The sequence below is a fragment of the Heliconius melpomene genome, chromosome 1 (genome assembly GCF_056956725.1).
Source record: "Heliconius melpomene rosina isolate 202511_hmr_F chromosome 1, ASM5695672v1, whole genome shotgun sequence".
NCBI classification, from domain to species: Eukaryota; Metazoa; Arthropoda; class Insecta; order Lepidoptera; family Nymphalidae; genus Heliconius; species Heliconius melpomene.
This window is the reverse complement of record NC_140389.1, coordinates 14,903,144-14,924,003: the sequence shown is the minus strand read 5'-3', so window position 1 is coordinate 14,924,003 and position 20,860 is coordinate 14,903,144. Positions and strand designations below refer to the sequence as shown.

General features: G+C 34.5%; 1 protein-coding gene across 2 annotated transcripts in view; it reads left to right on the top strand.

Moving 5' to 3' along the window:
• Positions 1-7,268: 7,268 nt before the first annotated feature.
• Positions 7,269-20,860, top strand: part of LOC146541648 (tribbles homolog 2-like) — a 34,461-nt gene continuing 20,869 nt past the window's right edge. The window contains exons 1-3 of one of the 2 annotated variants that reach the window (XM_085190774.1): positions 7,269-7,395; positions 11,286-11,685; positions 14,774-15,063. In XM_085190774.1, the coding sequence (XP_085046900.1) occupies positions 11,383-11,685; positions 14,774-15,063 (593 nt within the window). In that variant the 5' untranslated portion in view covers positions 7,269-7,395; positions 11,286-11,382. Of the gene's footprint in view, positions 7,396-10,858; positions 11,104-11,285; positions 11,686-14,773; positions 15,064-20,860 lie in introns of those variants that run through there. The other variant, XM_085190771.1, reaches the window with a different exon arrangement.

Here is a 20,860-nt window from a genome sequence, read left to right as displayed (position 1 = left end):
AGCGGTGACGCGGACGAGGGGGTCTGTGGTATCGTCATATCGTCATGCATACATTAGGTGGGTGCTTACTGCTTAGATCATTGGTTACTTTACAGATTATAGTTAGATTGCATTTAAATTATTTATAGATATCAATTTATATTTGCTAGGATTTAAATTTTGCTTACGGAAAATGTTTGTTTAGGAAGAACAAACATAACTATAAATAAATTATTTTTAAGCAAATCATAGTAAAAATGCTATTTGCTCAAATACTCCAGACCTTTGACAGTCAAAGAATAGTTAAGTCACACTTACACCTCACCCTAGATTACTAACAAGTAAAAATAAGTGAAGGATTTTTTTTTCAGTCTCACGCATAACGTGGTATAGTATCCCTAAGCCTAGTGTTAACATTCTCCTCCATACATTCCGCCGAATTCTGATGACATTGCGTGTTGAGCGCACTTTGCCTTGATGACCAGAGTGAAGGAATGAAGGTATGAAATATTTCATTTATTAAGGGTAGGAAGATGGACAAAATCATAAGTTTTAAGCCTAAAACAATCTTGCACCACATCCAGTAATTCTAAACAAAAGCTGATTAATGATTCCAAGTAGCTGTGTCATTTAGCAATGGACATTCAATAATGCAATGTTTCATAACAGTGAAATTCGTAATAGGCAAAATTGAAATGTAAAGTAACGAACAAGGTCAGAGATCTAACTTGAACTGAGTTATAGCAGTTACATGTTACGTATTTTTATGTATGTTGTTGAAATTAGTTAATTTTAATATATATTTTTATGTAATGGATTTATATAAAAAACCGGCCAAGGGCGGGTTTTCTGTGCTTCGAGGTACTATAGACCATATATTTGCTATTAATTTCAGCTTACCTCCACGCCATCTCGAGATAAATGGTTCCAACAGACGAATATAATGGTTCTGTTTTCACGTTTTGAGATGCGAAAAATTAAAAATTATGAAATGTTTTGAAGAAATTGGTAAAGTGAATTTTTAGTATGTTCTCCCATCAATTCAATTCATTGAGTAACCTTATAGAACATTTTTTATTAATTGTATAATAAGTAGAGATAATATAGATTTCTATTAAATATTTGTTTTTTTTTTATTTCCTTTCTATTATTATTGTTTTCATATTTTATTTATTGCTTTTGTACTATAGAACCACAAATAAATCCATATTTTCAAATGATGATACATTCATTTTAATCATAATCACCATGATTCATCTAAACTGCGATAAGATCTTCAATCGATCTATACAGGTATTAGGTGGCTGTCAACGGGTAGCAAGAACTAAGGTGCTTGGTATTTCCTCAATAAGTAGAAAAAGGTCCGAGGCCAATCTGGAATGAAACAATTCACGCTGCAAGTGAAGTCACTCAGCCTTTCGTTCTCGTTAAAATAGCTTCGTGATAAAAAAGGAAGATGGCAAATCAAAACTAAATTGGTACAGAGAGGTAATGGAGAATTACTCTTCGTTTTGTATTTGACGGGCTTAAAACATAAAAAATAAAAGTAAAGAAATAAAATTTCTACGTATAATAAAATTATATTTGTCGATCGCTGTCTGTCTCTTATGTAGATTAACACAACAATTACATTTATCAATGTAATAGTACCCAAAACATTACTTTAAACTTTTTGTCTGTTTGTGGGTTTGTCTGTGCGTTTGTGCCCGCTAATCACAGAAATTAGAAACGGCTTAACTGATTTGAATGCAGTAAATCTGAAGAAACATATTGCACATCTATTGTATTTTGTCAAATATTACTATTTTATTTGATTGTCTAAAACTTTAAATTTTCAACGTATCAATATTGTATTTAAAATATATGTAATGTTATTAAAAAGGAAATTTTCCTGATAAGCAAATAAATAATTATCTAGTTTATGCGGGTAAAATAGCAAGCTCGGCTCGGTACGCTAGTATTTTAATATATCTTTCGAATTTTGGATTTTTTACTTGAATCTGAATAGATCTGATGACTTTGCCTAGTCGAGGAAAGAAAACAATTCTAAATACATATTGTCCAATTGAAATTTATTATTGTCAAATTCAAATTTAATGATATTCTCTCATTTAGGGCAAAATTCAATGGAATTGCGTCGTTGAGTTCTGCTACCCATAACGCAGTCTCCCAATCCTTAAATGAATCAGGTTACTTATTTCTAAAATCTGAATTATAACAGGTGTAAGACGCTACGACGGAGATTGAAAATATTTAATTTCTTTTAATTTTATTAAGTTATAAAAAATGTAATATCACTCATGTACTTTACGATTCAGCTACTTTATTTAAAGACGTAATATAAACAATACTTTTATCACACTTTGGTTTTACCCTTACGACTAAATGTAAATTCCAGAAAAACTACTAATTAAATAAGAATCTACCTACTAGTACATGTATGGATGTATGATGAAATAGTGCTGTCCAGTGTACCTGAAGAATCAAGAAAATTAATATAACAATGTCATAATATCTAAAACATATTATTTAAATATCTAGTTATAATAATATCATTAAATTCTCGCTACCATACTACCGCACATAGGCTTAGCAAGGTAGAATTAAGTATGCGAAGTTGACTGCCAACCTTCACTAGTTTAATTAAGAAGAAGAAATAAAGAAGAATAGCAGGGTAGACATAGTCTAGGTTCAAGACGTTCCAATCTAAGCAATCCACCCAAATTCCAGGGTATTGAGTGGCGTAAGAAATCGAACCCACACCCATCACGTTTACTATACAACGGATGGCCCATTGCACCATGATGGCTTCATATTGAAAAAACCATATTGAAATTTTGTAAAAAATAAGGACAAATCAAAACTTAAACGTCTAAAAACGAATTGAATATTCGTTTGGTTAACCAGCTTAAACGATGCTCATAGGACAACCATTATTGTATTCAATTTGTTTTAATAAAATTTAGTCTATTTATGAATATATCTCATTAAAGATTAATCGTTACATATAAATAAACATAATTTCTTGTTTGACTAAGATACGAGTACATATGCACCTACCCAATTTCTGTTATCAGCACGCGTGAATGATATTGGAGTGTACGAATATGAACAAAGGAAGACAATATTTCATCATAGTTTCAGAAGTTTGTGCAAGGTCATTATATTTTTTATATGACTAATGACTGTGGATAGGGAAAAATAGTGAAGAAACACTAATTAAGTTACCTACATTATTACATGTTAAGGCACCTACAGGGAAATCTGCCCTATGTATATTTTTTTTAGACTTACGCTGTACGATGCCCATTTTTGGGGATCGTACAGCGAGGCCGAGGACGAGGCCAAAGAGGTAAGTTTTTCTACAACATAAAATTATACGTACTGACAAAAACGAAAACAGATTATGGCCCAATATGGATCACGCGAGGCACTCATGTCTTTTTATCCGGCAACACATTGATATATTTGTATAATTATTGATATTTAGATACACGAAACTACTTTAATAAAAACCTTTATCACACTGTTAATCGAACTCGATACCTTAGTAAAATTTTAAAGTCTCGCCTTTGCACCATTACCGTCATCAGTTTAATTAAATATCCAAAGGATTTAACCTTATATGGTCTAAATAATTCCAACAACATCCTCTTTAGTTAAAATTTCAACTAAATTCCTAGGTAATTTTGGGTTGCCTTATTTTGATATGACCTTACTTCGAAGTTAGGATGCAATACATGCATTGTACGAAATTGTATATAGCTGATCAATGCTGTGCAACTGTTGCTTAATTATTTGAATGTTCGTGTCATTCGATAGGTTTCGTTGCTCTTTAAATGTATCATATTCATTTTTGAAATTATTATCAAAGACGTTTGTTTGACCTCATTTGTTGCGGCGTGTAAGAGTGATGACTACAGGTTCGATATTGTGCAAGAAAAATATTTGTAATATTCGTTAATATTCCTACTGGTTTGTTCTGTAATATATATTAGATTTTGAGGTAGAAACAAATTCAGCTGTAAAATATTTTCGATTCCATTATGTCTTTTATAATAACCAATGTACTAATTATTAAAATATTTAAAAAAAAGTTTTCCTTCCTCCAAAAAACATGATTTTGCTATCATTACACTGAGACACTATTATAAAATCAATATTATATTAAATATTAACATTAATATTTTTAACTATCTATTTTATACCTCTAGAAAACTAGACATTAAAAACGTAATAGCTTTTTAAATAATATTTTACTTATTTTATTTTTATAAAATATCACCTTTATGAGTCGTACAATAATGAGTCACGCTTCTCCATCCTTTGTTTGATTTGAACATTCTTCTTCAAAATTTTATGATTTATGAGAATGACACACGTAAAACCTAAAAGATGTTACAAAAAAACGAGCCGAAATTTTCTTATACTTTTATATTTATTTTATTATTAGCAAATTTCAGCATATTTTTACGAAATCATGTTAAACACATTACACAGCAATCGTGCAAGAAAATCATAATTATTCTTATACCTACAAATATTATAGTTAATAGTGTAGTTTTTAGCTTCACGCAGTATCCCGCATGTCTCAGGGTAGACCGAATCCAGTGTTAAGACACTCTGATCCCCAATTCCGAATTCTAGATGCTTTTAGTGTTGCGTGGCGGAAGTCAACCGCGTGCTTTGTCTCGATACAATAGAGAAAAAATGAAAATATTAAATATTTAATTTGTTCGAGTAGGAATCGAGCCCATAAACCTATATAGCTACCCGCTCGTGTCTCTGCGCCACGAATGGCCTCATACATTATTGTCCAACGTGTTTAAAAGAAGCACACACAAAAGTTTGCATGCAGAATTTCGATAGTATTAGCAAAAAGGCAATTATTTTGCAAGTATAACAGTCATTATATAAGTTGTTACTGTTTAGTAAGATAAGAAATATATAAATGAATGATTTTTCTTGTCATCATTGTAGGCTTACGAAATATTGCTTATTATTTAAATATTTTGTATTTCAATTGTTAAAATTTCAGTATATTATCAACTACGGAAATGTAGACAAATAAAACTAAATCCTTTTATCTTAAATAGAAAGATATACACAATGTGTTTGTTTTTTCAATTTTATTCAATGCTTACAATAAATTAATACTCTTATATAAAAATGTTATGTCGTTTTAACATAAAGTGATAACAAGTGAATCATAGACAATCTTAATCGTTTATTTCCTTTTTCCTCAATTTTAGCTTATAATAATTATTTTTCGATAACCCATAAATTTGGTTAATAAGCATGATATACACCATATTAGTGCTTTTTTTACTTATGATTCATAACAAACTCCTAATATCTTTAGGCTTCAGCTAACTTCACTAGCAGCTTCCATAATGGACCGGAGTAAAGAAAATAGAAAAAAAAACTAAAATCCCCGATTGTCTACTTATAAAAGACACCTTAACCTGCAACTATTAGACACGTGTAGCTTAAGGGCAAATAAAAAAAACAACCTATATTATGTCTGATTCATTCTATTATACTTTTTTTTAATCGGAGAACAAGATCGATGAGTCATTTTATAGGAAAAAAGCGTTTATCAGGTTATTTATTCTCACGTATATAAGTCAAAATGTATAAAATCTTCTTTTTCAATTAATATCTGTTACTACTAATAGAATATAATAGATAGAATGGTAGAAAATCTGTAAAATTTTATATTGCGGGAATTTAGAAAAGAGCACCTATCCCTATTCCTTTTAAAACTAAATATTACGAATTTAGTATTAGTTATTAAGTACTAACACTAGATTATTAAGCTTTATTGTATTTTACTAACATTTTTGGATTATTGGTTGCCGATTAATATTTTTTGTTGTTTTATTAAAATACATGAAAAGAAACTTTTAATAGTACAATCAAACATCGATGTATTAAAATATAAAATACTTTCTATCGGTCTTTCTATTGTACACATTTGGCCCGTCGAGTCTAGACACTTACTCATATACTTCCTGTTTCCGAATTTGAACTGATACCATTATTGATAAGGTAAAATTAATTCTATTGCTTGTAAGGTAAAGTCTAAATTAATTTATCGACCAAAGTTTACAATACCTCATTTTATATTCCTAAAGAACGGTACGCATCCGGTGTGAATCACGCATGTCCCTTCTATCTAATATTAGTAATCAATTAATTACCATTATCAATAGAAACGTAGCGTAGTTGTACGGTTTTTTCCTTTTTTGTGTTAAATCTTTGAGAGCTTACCGATTAGAGTCAATAAAATTTTCTTTTGCCATAAAATTTTCATCATAATTTTCTACTATCCGTTTCTTACTTGCCGAATTCTGGAGTTATTGCATATAACGGAACTCAACGCCTCGTTACCAAAGCGAGGACATAAAAATATTAAATAATTTAATTTCTCAACCAATATTAAAGCTACTTTTAAGCGTATAACATCTCCTTCACACAGTCGATCGTTGATTATTTTGAACAGAAATAGGACTCGAGCTTCATATTATCTCAGTTGTATTCGAAGGTATTAACTTGTGAGATAGATGCGTACATTCACGTCTCATTTATCATATGAGATAACAAGAATAATAATCTACAATTACGAATTATATATAACATGTCCTCATAGCTTCGTGAGTAGGGTATAGTTATCCTTAGCAATACCTATTAAGACAATTTACGCTGTATTGCAAAATTATTAATAAATTGAGGCCAGTCGTGGCGTAGGGGGTCAAAGTGCGCTGCAAAATCGACTGGTTGTGGGTTCGATCCCGATATTTCCTTTAATTGAAAGTAGTTTTTGAAATTAGTTGAATTATATATTTCTAAAAGTTACCATACTTACTAACAAAAAACGAACAAAGAATATAAGTAATATAATTTACTCTATACTCTGTATTATCTGTATAATTACTATTACATGTAATAATTTTTATTTATTAAGTGACTGTACCTCACATATTTTTTTTAATTATAATAATTTATAATTTTATATTAAAACTCTTTGAAACAATTTAGTACTGGCTGACATTATCTTCATTGCACTAATACTTAAAAAGAAAAAAAAAAAAAAGAAATATTTTGGCGCGCAAACTGTTCTCATGACGAATATCATATATAAAATGGCGAATTGAAATTAGATTTATTTACTTTGCCAGTGTAACATCTCAAGTGATAACCGAGGCGCAGTATTATAACAAAATATAAACAATCTATCACCTGATAGAGCGTCACGTCACTAAGCGTCACGCGTAATTTCCGGGACACTAAAGGCGGGTACAGACTACAAATTGTAAAATATTTACAAATTATTGTGCAATCTTTCACAATTTTTGAAATTTATTAAACCAAAATAGGGTTTTATAGTTTCAGTTGGATGCAGACTTTGGTTGGGTAAGTCCATATTTTGTTTTTCTTTCCTGTAAATATATCTTTTTAGGTTATTTATCAAATAGTACTTGTTATACTCTAACTCACACATGATAATTCACGCCTCTCGTGTGTATTAACTATAATACAGTCTCTCATACGTGGATAGCATAATATTTTGACTATTCAAAGGTCGTTATTATTTTGCTTCTTTTTAAAATTACGTAGATATTTTTAAACAGGTAATTTATATTATTTTATTATTGCTTCTTTAAAATTAATACAAAAATACGTTAATTTCAAAGTTCACATAACCTAATATCGACTATTTCACAATTATTTATTTAAGAATAATATTGTGTAATCTTTTAGTACCTATATTATAATTAGTTACTCAATATAAATATCTATATATATAAAAGGACTTGTCCTCACTGACTGAGGTAAGACGCACGCACAGCCGTAACCGCTGTGCGTAGAAACGTTAAATTTGGACAAAAGTTTACTTTCGTAATCTGGACATCCACTAAGAAGGGATTTTGAAAAATTTTAACCCTAAAGGGGTGAAATAGGGGTTCAAAGTTTGTATGGAAAAAAATTTAAATCGGCACCGATTTTTATAAAATTTGAAATTTAGATTTTTAAAAGTATTTAATTGAATACGTCTTTCATCGTTTTGTAGAATTCTCCCCCTAAGGGTGCAAATAAGGGGTTGAAAGTTTGTATAGATTTTTTTTTAAATCGGCACCAATTTTTATAAAATTTGAAATTCACACTCTTAAAAGTATTTAATTGAATACATGTTTCATGATTTTCTAGAATTCACCCCTTAAGGGTGCAAATAAGGGGTTGAAAGTTTGTATGGAAAAATCTTCAAATCGCCACCGACTTTTATAAAATTTGAAATTTAGACACTTAAAAATATTTCATTGAACACATGTTTCATGGTTTATTAAAATTCACCCCTAAATAAGCTAGCGAAGCTGCGCGTGTCCGCTAGTAACAAATATTTTAAATTGTGAGAAGATTGTTATTGTTGAGAAGCATATACTCAACACGCATTGCCTTCAGAATTCGGCGGAAAGTGGGCATCGGAGTGTCTTAACACTAGGTTTCTGATTTTAGCTTTATAATATTGAATTTAACCTACAAAAATACGTTTAAATTTGAAGCCCAGGATCATTACCTGTGTAAACATTAAACCTCGCTAGGTATTTACTCCTGTCCAATGTTTGTCAGCTTCCGCTTTTGGTAACAAGGTGCAAGATGCGGGCTGCTAAGAGCAAGCACAAACAGGATACCTAAGGAGAAGGGTTGTCAGAACTTTCGAGTTTCAAGAAACTCACTGATCAACCCATATTTTCTAAGTAATACTTAGCATTAATTTTTCAATTAACAAACAAAGAAAACAATAATTCTTAATTTTTACTTTCTTTTTAATTTTGCAAAACAATTTTGTTATTTTTCTTTTTTTATAAAAACACCAACCCTAGCACAGGATACTGATCCAGTTTCTACTAAAATGAAATTCAAATATTAAATGAGGATAAAATTACGACGGCTATTTCTAAATTTTATGGGAGGCTGAACTCTGGTTGGCTACACTTTTTTTGAGTAAAAATTTTATTACAATGAATTACGCATACATACATTTAAATTAAACATATAAAATAATTATATGTTTAATTTGAAAATTATTAGCATTTTTTGTAATATTAATATGAGAAAATTAATAAATTTAATCCTTATTATATTTAACAACTCTGTGTTTTTAAAAGCTTTTATTTTATATAATTAAAGATTGTGAAATATTCGCAAGTCATTTAATAGTTCAATACGATAACTAAAGTATCTATAAACAGGATATGCGAGTATAAATTACTATATTTCGATAAAGATATTAAGGGGCTTTGAATATTTGATTAATTGAACGTCAACATTGCGAAATAATATGTAACACTTTTTTAAATTCTTATTTTTTAAAAACATATTTCAGCTGCAGTCGTAAGACCAAACAATGATTAACAAGTATAAATAAATGTTCAACAAACTGTAATACTAGTACAACTAATTATTGTGCATAATTTAATATTTAAATAAGGAAAATAAAAGAAAAGAGGAAAAGTCTCCTGCGCCACGACTGGCCTCACTACTGAGCTTGTAGTTAACATTTGGCCTAAGAAAGTACTAAAAGATATTTTTATGAAAATTACAACGGGAACGAGAAAAAACGAGCGTTTCCATTTTACGCTTAAAAGTGCACCGATAAGCGACAAGCTAATTAATAAGTCTAATGTAGTAAAAAACTTGTTAATATTCTTCTAAAAAAACTTCTCCATTATCCATATTTTATTTATAATATTATATTTATACCAACGAAGAAAATATTGAGATTATATCTCGCCCCCTTCACACGAACTTTGTTGTGGACGAAATTACATATCCATTACGCCACTTATGTACGAGTATGTCGTCAATAAACATTAACATTTGATGTTTTAAAGTTATTATTACATTTTTTGTTCTCAAATCGAATTAACTTGAAGTAAAAATATGATTTCTTAAGAATAATACTCGATTCTTAATCAATGTTGGGTTGCTGTTGGCTTTTCCTCTATAGTTACAATAAATTCTTGAAAAACATCTTTGTTTATAAAGTTTATAAAGTTTTTTTTATTAATTGTCAAACATTGTGAAAGTGTTTCAGTAAAAATAATGTGTAGTCGGTACGTAGGTATCTTTAACTGAGGCGTCGTGGCGCAGCGGCACAAGGGTGTGGCTGTACCGTGACGGTTGTGGGTTCGATCCCCACTCGAGGAAGTGAAATATTTATTTACATTTATATTTACATTTCTTCATCATTGAATATACTCATAAGTCATATTTACGGGACTCGACTACGCCTCAACAACGTACTTAATATTTTTATCAAATTGGGTAGGCATGTATGTCAGATTTTCTACGAAATTATTTGAACTTTGGATCTAGCTCGTTATATAACTAAATTACATATAAATGTAAACGAATTAAATCAAATCTACTTTATCTCATTATATTGTTATGATAAACTATGACAATATAAAGCTGAGTAATTTATTTTTGCAATATAATGATGTAATTAAGTCACTCATACAAATGATAACAATTAGCTATAACCAACTATGAGCGAGATCAAACATCAACATTATTAGTCCACTTCATATTTCAGCCATGAAATACAAATTTTCGCAATACGTTTTTGTAAAATACCAAACTTTATTCTGTTGTTTAATTTATTGTTGTGAAAAATATTGAAACTGTATACACATTTGACATCATTGCATTGCCAAACGTAAATGAATGGTCTGTCGCGGTCCCTCTCGCTCGGGCGCGGCGTTGGCGAGTGCGAGCGAGAGGGCGCGGCGAGGACCGCATGGCGTATGGTCGCGTACTACGCAAGCTGACGGTGTGTCGACATTGGACGTTGGGTCGGTTGCCGGCCCGAGGCTCCGAGCGCCGCGTCAGCCTCGTCACGGACTCGAGTCAGTCTCGCAATGGCGTTAGTGGGAGGCGGTTGTGTGTTCGTTTAGTCTCCACCGAACCCGAGCGGACACCGGCCCAAAATATTGGCCTGTCTTTACGTGTTCGAATTACTCGAATTTATTTCTTGTAATTCTATAGTAGCGTGCGAAATTCGCCATCACGGACAGTCAAATTTTGGTACGATATCCTCTCAGGGCGAATCATTTCAAGGTTCGTACCGTATTCGTAGGTACTTTACGATTTCCCCTTACTAAACCGCGTTACTAAATCGCCGATTGTCTCATAGTTTCGTTTAATTTTGTAAGAGTCTATGTCTTAACTCTCATGCGATGAATTCGCAAGCGCCGAGCGCGTGCATCGACGTCTCTAATCGGATTGCATTTCTTTTACAGATCATGTTCATCTCATCGTAGTTCCTTCTTCGTTTTAAGTGTTTGTGTTCTGTGAACGTTAGTGTATCTGTGACAGTGACAGTGTTGTAGTGTTGTGATGGATCCCGGATCACCCTCGTTGCTGTGGCCGCTGCGCCTGAGCAAGCCCGCCGTGACAGTACCCGTGCCGGCCGTGGGGGAGAACAGCAAAGCGGAGGAGCGGGCGCAGTCGCCGAGCCTCGTGGACCGCCTGTCCGCGGCGCCCTCGCCCTCCAGCCCTGCCCCGGCCAGCCCTGCGCCCCCTCAACACCAGTTCCAGGCCGCGCTGGTCGCCGAAAAATATCTCCTCCTGGAGCAAGTGGAAGGATCATCCTTATGTCGGTGTGTGGACGTGCGCACGCAAGAAGAATATGTTTGCAAAGTAAGTTGATCATTCTATATCGATAACTGAAACTATAAACGAAAACCAGTTGGACCGCGTCTCAAGTCCGCACAGTACGAAATTGGTAGCGTAAACAACTTGACTTAGTAGCCTGTATTCTAATATGGTATAAATTTTATAGTAATACAGAATTATTTTTATTAAAAATTATTAATCAATATTAAATTTATAATTATTTATATTTTAATTACAAACATTTCTGTTTACTATATTACAACATGTAACAGTTGCGCTATGATTGATTAATTTTATACCGTAAAAAACATTCTCAATGAAATATTGAATATGAAAGAAAAAAAATCATACTTCATAATTCAAAGTCTGAATGATTGTCATATGTCCAAGGAGCCTTTGTTCCCTAAAAAGCCATTTAGGCTTCACGATTTATCATGGCATTCGAGACGACACGACCGGGATACGTAACGCGACTCGTGTCGAAATTGTGCCGGGTTTCAACAGAAGTTGCGTACATTTGTTTGATTGATACACTGTGTAATCTCTTGTTTTACTCGACCTCTAGTCCATTCGATAATAAGCTAATTTGTGACTAGTTGCTGGTAAACTATTATATAAAGTTAACCTTCATTATACGTTATTTCCACACCGTCAACGCAAAAAGTTACAAAATAACCATATTTATTACATTTTACACATTATCGCTACGATCAATATCAAAGTAGAAGCTAAATCCAGTAGTCAATCGGAAGGGTTCACACTATCCCACGGGATAGACACCCCATGGAGATACACCAAGTTCTCAATAATGTGCCCACATGGCGTTTCCCTTTCATTACAATTAATCAATTGTTACACAAACTCAAATTAACTTTACAGCGGTTGTATCTTAATCCATTCCTTTACATTGTCGATAAACTAAATTTCATATAAAATTGAAGCTCACCGTTCATAAATCCAACTTTTTTCTGTTCGTTAAAGGCATCGATGTCAAACTTTATATGTCATGGTCTCGCGCTGCTCGATCGCACTTGTAGGCCAGAGCCATCGCCGTTTTTACAATGTCATGTGTCGACTTTCGCAACGAGCAAACAATAACGCTAATTTCAACGCGAACGTAACAATCGTAACGTGAGATTAGAGAGATCAACGTTTAGACTTCTGACTGACATTTAATGAGTCATATTTGAAAAAAATTGGGCATAAATTTCGGTTAGAATTTTTTTTGAATAGCGAAACCTCTTCCGTGTTCATCCGTATCATCGAAGCGCCAGGTCGATATAGAAACCAGTTCGGAAACCAGTTATATGAAACATCCTTGCATATGCAGCATATGCTGGTATCGATTTAGGCAACACAGGATACATAGTTCTAGTGCTAACAAAGGCCCATACAGGTATTGTCAAGGCACAGAATAGGCACTTCCCTCGTGAGAACTTGGCAAGGTTAAGTGTGGCAACGTTATCGTTGCTAAACGTCGACTATATTTACAACATCGCCTCTTGCCGACACTAGTGCCGCATTTATTTTACAATATATACCAAATATGATTTATTGTATATATATGTATGTGTGTGTTTTAAAGTGATGTGAACTATAAAAATAATTAAAATCTGCAAAATCCTCGCGCTTAAATCGATTTTGTAGTCAAAACGACGGTCATAGATGCCGCGACGAAAATAAGCTTGACCTTCTCATTGACATTGTGAAATAGACGAGTTGATAACGCACCGATCGCCGAATGTCACAGCGAGGCTAGCGGGGCCCCCTCTAGCCGCTCCCCCCACCAGCGATTCCATTAACACGAATAGAATAGTATTCCAAGTTCATTGCTGGTTTAACTACATTGTTGATATAGATCGGCTATACACGGCGAGACTTGTTTATGCGTAATGAAATGATATCGTAAATTCGTATCTTTATTTATTTCGTCCAAATTATTAAAATGCCAGTAATATTTCATAATGGTATTTGGAAATAGTTTCAAGTAATACAAAATGTCTTCATGAATAAAACTTTAATTTCTAACTGGAATAACTATTAATAAAAAACTTTGTGCAAGAATTAAATTGACATTTTTAAAAAGTTATATAAAGTATACTTGTCGAAACATTTCAATTTTGGGATAGTCGATAACTTAATGCTTTAAAGTTGGATTATGTACATAGCATAGCCAAATAGGTAAATATTTTGCAACACCTCGCTATTAAATAAATATTGATAACGCTAAGTAGGTTAGCTGCCGTGAAACGCATTTGGAGCCGAATATTATCTAAAGCGTCGACTATTGCAAATTCTTATCGGATATTTTTCGCCAATCCTCAAAAAATAGGTCACATATTTTGTGAAACATCTCAGTTATTTATATAGTTATAGCGCGTCGATATGTCTACTATATATAAAAAGACATCCACTAATATGCTTTCTATTAATATAGCAGTATTAAAAAGAAATGTTATTACGCACGCCATGTGATTCATCATTCGTGAGTCGAGAAATCAGATTTGGTATTTGCGTTCACAATGTCGTTGACATTTCGTGTTACTTTAGAAATAAATGGCTTAGTCGTTGGGCTACCAAAATAACCTTTACCAAAATTTTACGATGACAGAAACTTATAATGAATAACGACAAAAATAAATCCCTCTTTATATAGTAACAAAGTTTTTTAAGCTATTGAGAATTGTAAGCCATTTCTAAATGAACATCTGTTTATAAACGGGAGTTCCGCTTAGAATATCGTTCGCTATTTTGCAAGGGGTCAGTCTATTCACGTAAATCTTGTAGGTCTCGTCATTTATATTAGAGCTAGTCCTTTTGAATAAGTTTTAAATAGAACTATTTTGAAATACTTCTCTTGATACGTAGGGTCTATTTATTCTCATTGTACTATTGATAAGGGTAAAGAATATGCTAAAATATAACTCGTTTGGTTTAGCCGAGTAAACTGGTCTAGACAGGGTAGAATTTATTCCGATTGAAATCAAGCTATCCTAGCAAGTTCATGGAGAACATTGCTCGTAAAGTACCGTACAAGTTGTATATGTATATAATTTCACTTTATACTTCTAATATTTTATCAAAATTAACATTTCATCAATTTTCTTCATAGGTGGTATCAAGAGATTGCAGTAGTCTCCTCCAAGCGCACTACCGCCTCGACGGTCATCCACATGTGAATCCAATTCACGAAGTACTAGTGGGCGAGAAGAGGGTGTACCTTATATTTCCGAGGTCATACTCGGACCTTCACTCTTACGTGCGGGCGAGAAAAAGGTTAAGAGAGCACGAAGCGCGGAGACTGTTCAGGCAAATGGCAGAAACTGTGGCCGCGTGTCACGAACAAGGCATCGTTTTGCGAGACCTCAAGTTACGGAAATTCGTCTTTGCCGATCCTCAAAGGTAAGTTCCTATATTTTCCCAAAATGACCAAATTCTAATTGTTATAATTATTTGTATAATACAATTTATAATTTCCATATTCACGTTTGCAAATAGGCACAGAAGTACGCTTATTGAATAGAACGGTGATGATTTCCTAACTCTATGTTATGTTTTCGCAAGGACTTGATTTAATGTAGAGAAATCTTGTCTAGTATAAATTGCAATCGCTTGAAATACTACATTATCGCAGTACAACACAGTCAGCCGTTTGGATTGCCGTGTGCTAAATTTTGCCAATGAAATAACTGACGCAACGGTCCCCTACTGACGATATCTCCAGCTCGCAATCGAAAATCGTTTACCTTGTGTAATTTATATTTACAACATTACCTGCATTACTGCTAGTAAATACATGAGGTTACATACAAAATTCTTATAGATGCAGCTGACGGTATAAAAAATTACTGCTAGACCCATATCAATTCTAAAAAAATCAATTGCACTTTTTTCTCCCCCGCCCACTATAAAGCGGCCGTGAGAAAGTGTTACAAAGACACAAAAACGTCGGAAACGGAAACGATATCATGTATCGAGTAGCTTCATTTCCTTTCTACTGGATAGCGCATGTTAAAAGACGACAATTGCTTATCAACTAATTTATTACGTCATTAGAAGTCGCACTGATAAAAACCACACGTAAAAAGTAGCATCTTCTACTGTTTTTCAACTGTGTCCATATTTAAAAATCGATACTTAAAAATGAGAAATACAACGCATATTGTACAAGAATTGCAATAAAGGCGAAAATATTACAAATAATTACTCAACGTCTTTATTAATTACAAGCAACCGGTAGGAACCGGCGGATTTTCGACTTTTGAAACGTTATCTGGCCTCCATTGTTGCGAATATCTCCGGCAATGCTAACGGCTCAAGGCGAGCGGTGTCATTGCTGCGTACAATGCATTCGGGTCAAGGGTGAGCGGCGCCCGCGCACCTCACGCACTCCGTACGACCCCCATGTTTCAACCACGCGGTACCTGCCACCCCTATACGTGGCACCTGATCCCTGCTGACTCCCTGATAAAATAAACAAAAACTCACATTATGCACCCTTCCATGTATGCCATCATAAAATACTTTCAAGATTTAAGCCCCGTCATTCACCTGACCCGTATACCGGGTTATTGTTAATATTTTAATATCTTTTTAATAAAAAACCAATCTCGACTTCTGTTTAATTACTTTTTGTAATAGGCACCTTGATAAGATTGAATTTATTTGTTCGTTTCAATCCAATTAAATGTCGACCTCCCTCGCATGAAAGGGGCAACAACCCAAGTTTAGCGTGCTGAGGTCTCCTTGACATCTCAACCGAGACAATATTCATTACGCCTCCACAGATGCTATTGTGACAGTAATGGTTTCTTTGACCTGTTCTTATTTTATTTGTCCTGCGTGACATTCATCAATCGACTTTAAAAAATCCTTTGACTCGAAGGATAACCCTGTAATTGCATAAAAAAACAACTATGCAATAGCTCCGTGAAACGAAATCCTATATCTATATTTACACAACCGTATTAACTTAGTCCGCTTTGAGTGGACAGACGGTAAAAAAGGTAAAATTTAATACCCTTCAGCAGAGTATCATCAAAGCGAACGTTGTCAAAAGCGTCGTTTCGCGATGCGGAACGGGCACTGTGGCTCAAATGTAAAAACTTTTGCTTCACCTTTTACGTAATAGCAGAGCCGCAAAGGCAGGTACGGCGCGACTTGAGAAGCCTTTCAAAGTTACAGTTCAAAGACGGCATGTTGTGAATTTGTTTATTATATAAAATGCTAAACTTACAAGCAAAAGATAAAACTAAGGTATTTAAAGTCAAGTCTCGTCTTCAAACATTAGCGTCAAGTACTAACTTGAGTTGCACTAGTCTGCACTTCTATATTTAACTAGACATATCCAAGTACTAACAATCGTCGGCCGTATGCTGCGGATGCGGATCCAGTTTTGCCATGTGTCATTTCAGAAAGGAAATGTAACTTTTTTGTTTTTAAGATATTAACGGACCGCTCCATGTCAGGTAGCCAGCTGTGTGACAGGATCTTGACCCAGAGCCGTATCCCGTTAATGGGCGTGTGTCTAACTTTCCCAGAGAATTGTTACATCTGATTAAACACCCGGTCAAATTTCATTTGCATACTGGCAGCTGACCTTGCGTAGCCCTAATAAATTCTAATGTGCACATGTCGCGGTGGTCAAGATTATTCTTGAACTCTTCTGTTGAATCGTGAGAATGTCAATGTTAATTGTGGAAGGTGCAAATCGAGCAAGTGACACGCCCTTAGACCTCCGTTCTCACGTATCGCTATAAAAGCACCCCTGATTATAAATTCGAGTCATCCGGCGGACTGCACGCCGCGATACCCCGCGACCGTCTCAAAGGTAAATAAGAACATTAATATTGATCCCGGGTTTCTTTGAAGCTTTGAAGTGGATTTTCTCGACACTCGTCCCTAGTTTTTCTCATCCTTTGAGAGTTGAGACTGAATGAAATTATTTTCCCTCAGCCGTGCCAGAATACCACTGAGTTCATTACGACAATGTTTGATATGATAATTAAAACATTAAAATTCTGCAGACATTGTTTATACATTTTTAATATGGACATAACTTTTATTAAATACAAAAATTGAATACATCACTAGGCGAATGTAGGTTATCTAAATTTGTTACAAGAAAGACTGTTAGTCATTGAAATTGGAGATGTTTTACCATACCCACTTTCTAATAAGTTGACTGTTAAATTATAAATAGTAAATGTATTTAAAGGAGAACTCAATCACTGTATCCATACGAACATAATGTTGCTTAATTTTAGTAGATAACTGTCGGTAACTTGTCTAGACATCGGAAGCTATTAAAGCAAACTCCAGTAGCTACCATACATGTAAATATACAAGAAAAAATTGAATATTAGAAGTATCCAGACCGGAAAGGACGACAGGAAATATTTTAAAATAAAAAAAGTTTCCTAATACTTCACAAGATCCAATTCGTCACAAAAATTTGCCAAACGACGTAAATTCGATACATAATGCTACACATGAGACACAGCGGAGCCCGCGACTTGCTAACAACGAGACCCGTATAAACAGTCTCAGGTATAAAATGAATTGTCCTCGACCATTCTTCGTGCGCATCCCGCCTTCTCCACGCCAAAATAATAATACCCCAGCGGATCGTTCCAGGTAACAAAACAAAACCCGACGTTTTTTGCGTAACGCGGTGTTTAGAAGCCGGATCGGATGAACGTACATACATCGCAAACAATGACGAGCTCGCGATACCACACGTTTTCCCTTATGCAACTTAATACTTGTGTACCTAATTACAACAGATATAGCGAATTGTTAACTTTTAAGTCATTTAAGTTATTTTTGCGTGAAATAATGTATATAAATTGATTGCAAAAATTTTGCATGTTTCGTATTAATATTGACTGTGTCAGCGCTAACGGGACGATATATTTACGTCTGCTGCGCTGGCACTCTCTAGCGGATGTGCCAAATCTGTTCGCGATAGACCCGGCAGACGCCGCCGCGTCGCATACCGGCCCGGCCACCGCCTGCAACTCTATATTCTTTAATAATTAATTGAACCTAATTTCCTTTAATAATAAATAATAATATTTCAAAGTAAGTATACGAAAGGAAAGTAAGCCTAAAAAAATAACTGATATTAATAAATTGATGTACCGACTAAAATATTGTAAAAGCCATGTAAAATTTTCCAAAAATCTACTTTGTAATAATAAGATACATAACGTAAAGTTATAGAAGATACAAAGTTGTATCAATTGGCATAATGGCATATTTGCAAAATATCAGATATTATTAAATTTGACAATTGTGTAACTCCATAGTGAAATAAATGGTATTGTTTATACTAGAATTGCATAATCTCCGCTCGGCCGTATATCTGGACGGATACTGTGAACAACGTAATTTTTGTTGGCAACCAGCACCAGCATCGAGTTATTCGGGTTCTAGTTTGTTGACGTGATTACGCCGCGAGTTACTTTTGTACGACATGATTCAGGCGTGCCGGAATTCAGACGTCTATGTTATTCGTTTTGGGGCGTTTGTTTGTGGCCTCGCTCGACTTGCAGCAGCTGAGGTCGTGCGCAACTGTGCCAATGTCGCTGGCGCCGACGCTGCGCCGCCTCCTCGCTCGTGCGGAACCGACGATTGAACTCATTTGGAAAATGATGATGCGTGAGTTTACGTCATGCGTGAAAAGCAAAGGTTACTCCGATGATCCATCCTGTAACATTAAAACGTCCTAGAACACCTACACCTCTCCTCGTTCTGTAAATAAACGGTTTGGTCGCAGACGACGCAGTATTCGTCATTACTATAAATAACGTATGTTCGCACCTTTTTTGGTGATACGAAAACACCGGACGCGGCTACCGGACGCGACCATAGTGCATTGATCTCGAGCAAGCATCACCTCTACTTACTACTCAAATCACAACATGAATGTCATTCTCGGAAATAAATGACCGGACACGCTTGGCGTAAATACTTATACAATAGAGCACTTTTTAAGCGAACCTGAAAAGGTGTTTACACCTGCAGTGGAGACAGTTCTGCACAATTTTCAATATTACACCGGAAGTTCCGGTTCTTTTGTAACTATATCTGAATGGACCTTTATTATTTTTTCTTCCTTTATATTATCTGAAATCCTATTTTGTCAGTATTCTATGAACTACACAACCGGGAGAATAGTCAGCTATTAAATCGATCTCGTTGCGTAAAACAAAGGTCTGCGAAACCTTGTGCAAGCGGTGCCGCGCGCCCGCGCACCGCTACATATCTGCTCATTTGCGTAACCAAGCACTTATCCGTCGATACACTCATATTGTGACACGCTCCGCTTGCCTACATCTTCTATATGTTCCATTTAATAGCACGATTTCAATGAAGTTACAGTAAGACGTTATTATACAAAAACATTCCGTATTATTGAAAAATTACGTAGAAGTAACCAACCACTATACGGTTTATTGTAACCTAATATTACTTTGACTTTGAGCCTAATGTCTTGCAAGCTGACACGTTGTATCCTTAAACCTAATGGATGCGCGCGTTCACTCTCTCACCCTAGCAAAAAATATGCACGTGCCGCCAATTACTTGGGGAGAATCTCCTTTTTACAGCTCCCTTAGAGAATAGTCTTGCATGAGCGCTCATCAAGAACCATGGAACGCCAAAAGGTAGACTTACTTACAGCCAAGACACGCGTCTGCCATTTCTTTATCATTATACTTTGACGCCGTTCCGTTTCGTTCCATACGAATTAATATATAAAGTTTTTACTCCCTAGCAACGAGCTACTTTTATGTTCTCAGATTTATTTTTCCCTATATTTTTGTTACGCTCTAACGCAAGCTCGCTTGGCTCAGCTCATACCACTCGCTGCATATCCGCGTCGCTAAGGTCGCTGACCGCTGAAACTCATCCAGCGTAACCAACAGATAAATCTTTGGTCTCACATTGATAGCTAAAGAAGCAATTAAATATAACCTCATGACACAAACAAGTCCATTAATATGATAGCATAATCGACAAAATGCTAAAAGAAACTACAAAACAGCTAACTTGCCATCTTGTAAATGGGTGCAATTTTTTCGAAAACATTTGTAAATCTTGAATAATAATAATAATCACTGGCAAAGTGAGTGAGCTGAACTTGCCAAATAATTTAAACAGAATTACTCAAGAATGCGCCTCTGAGTTACGCCTT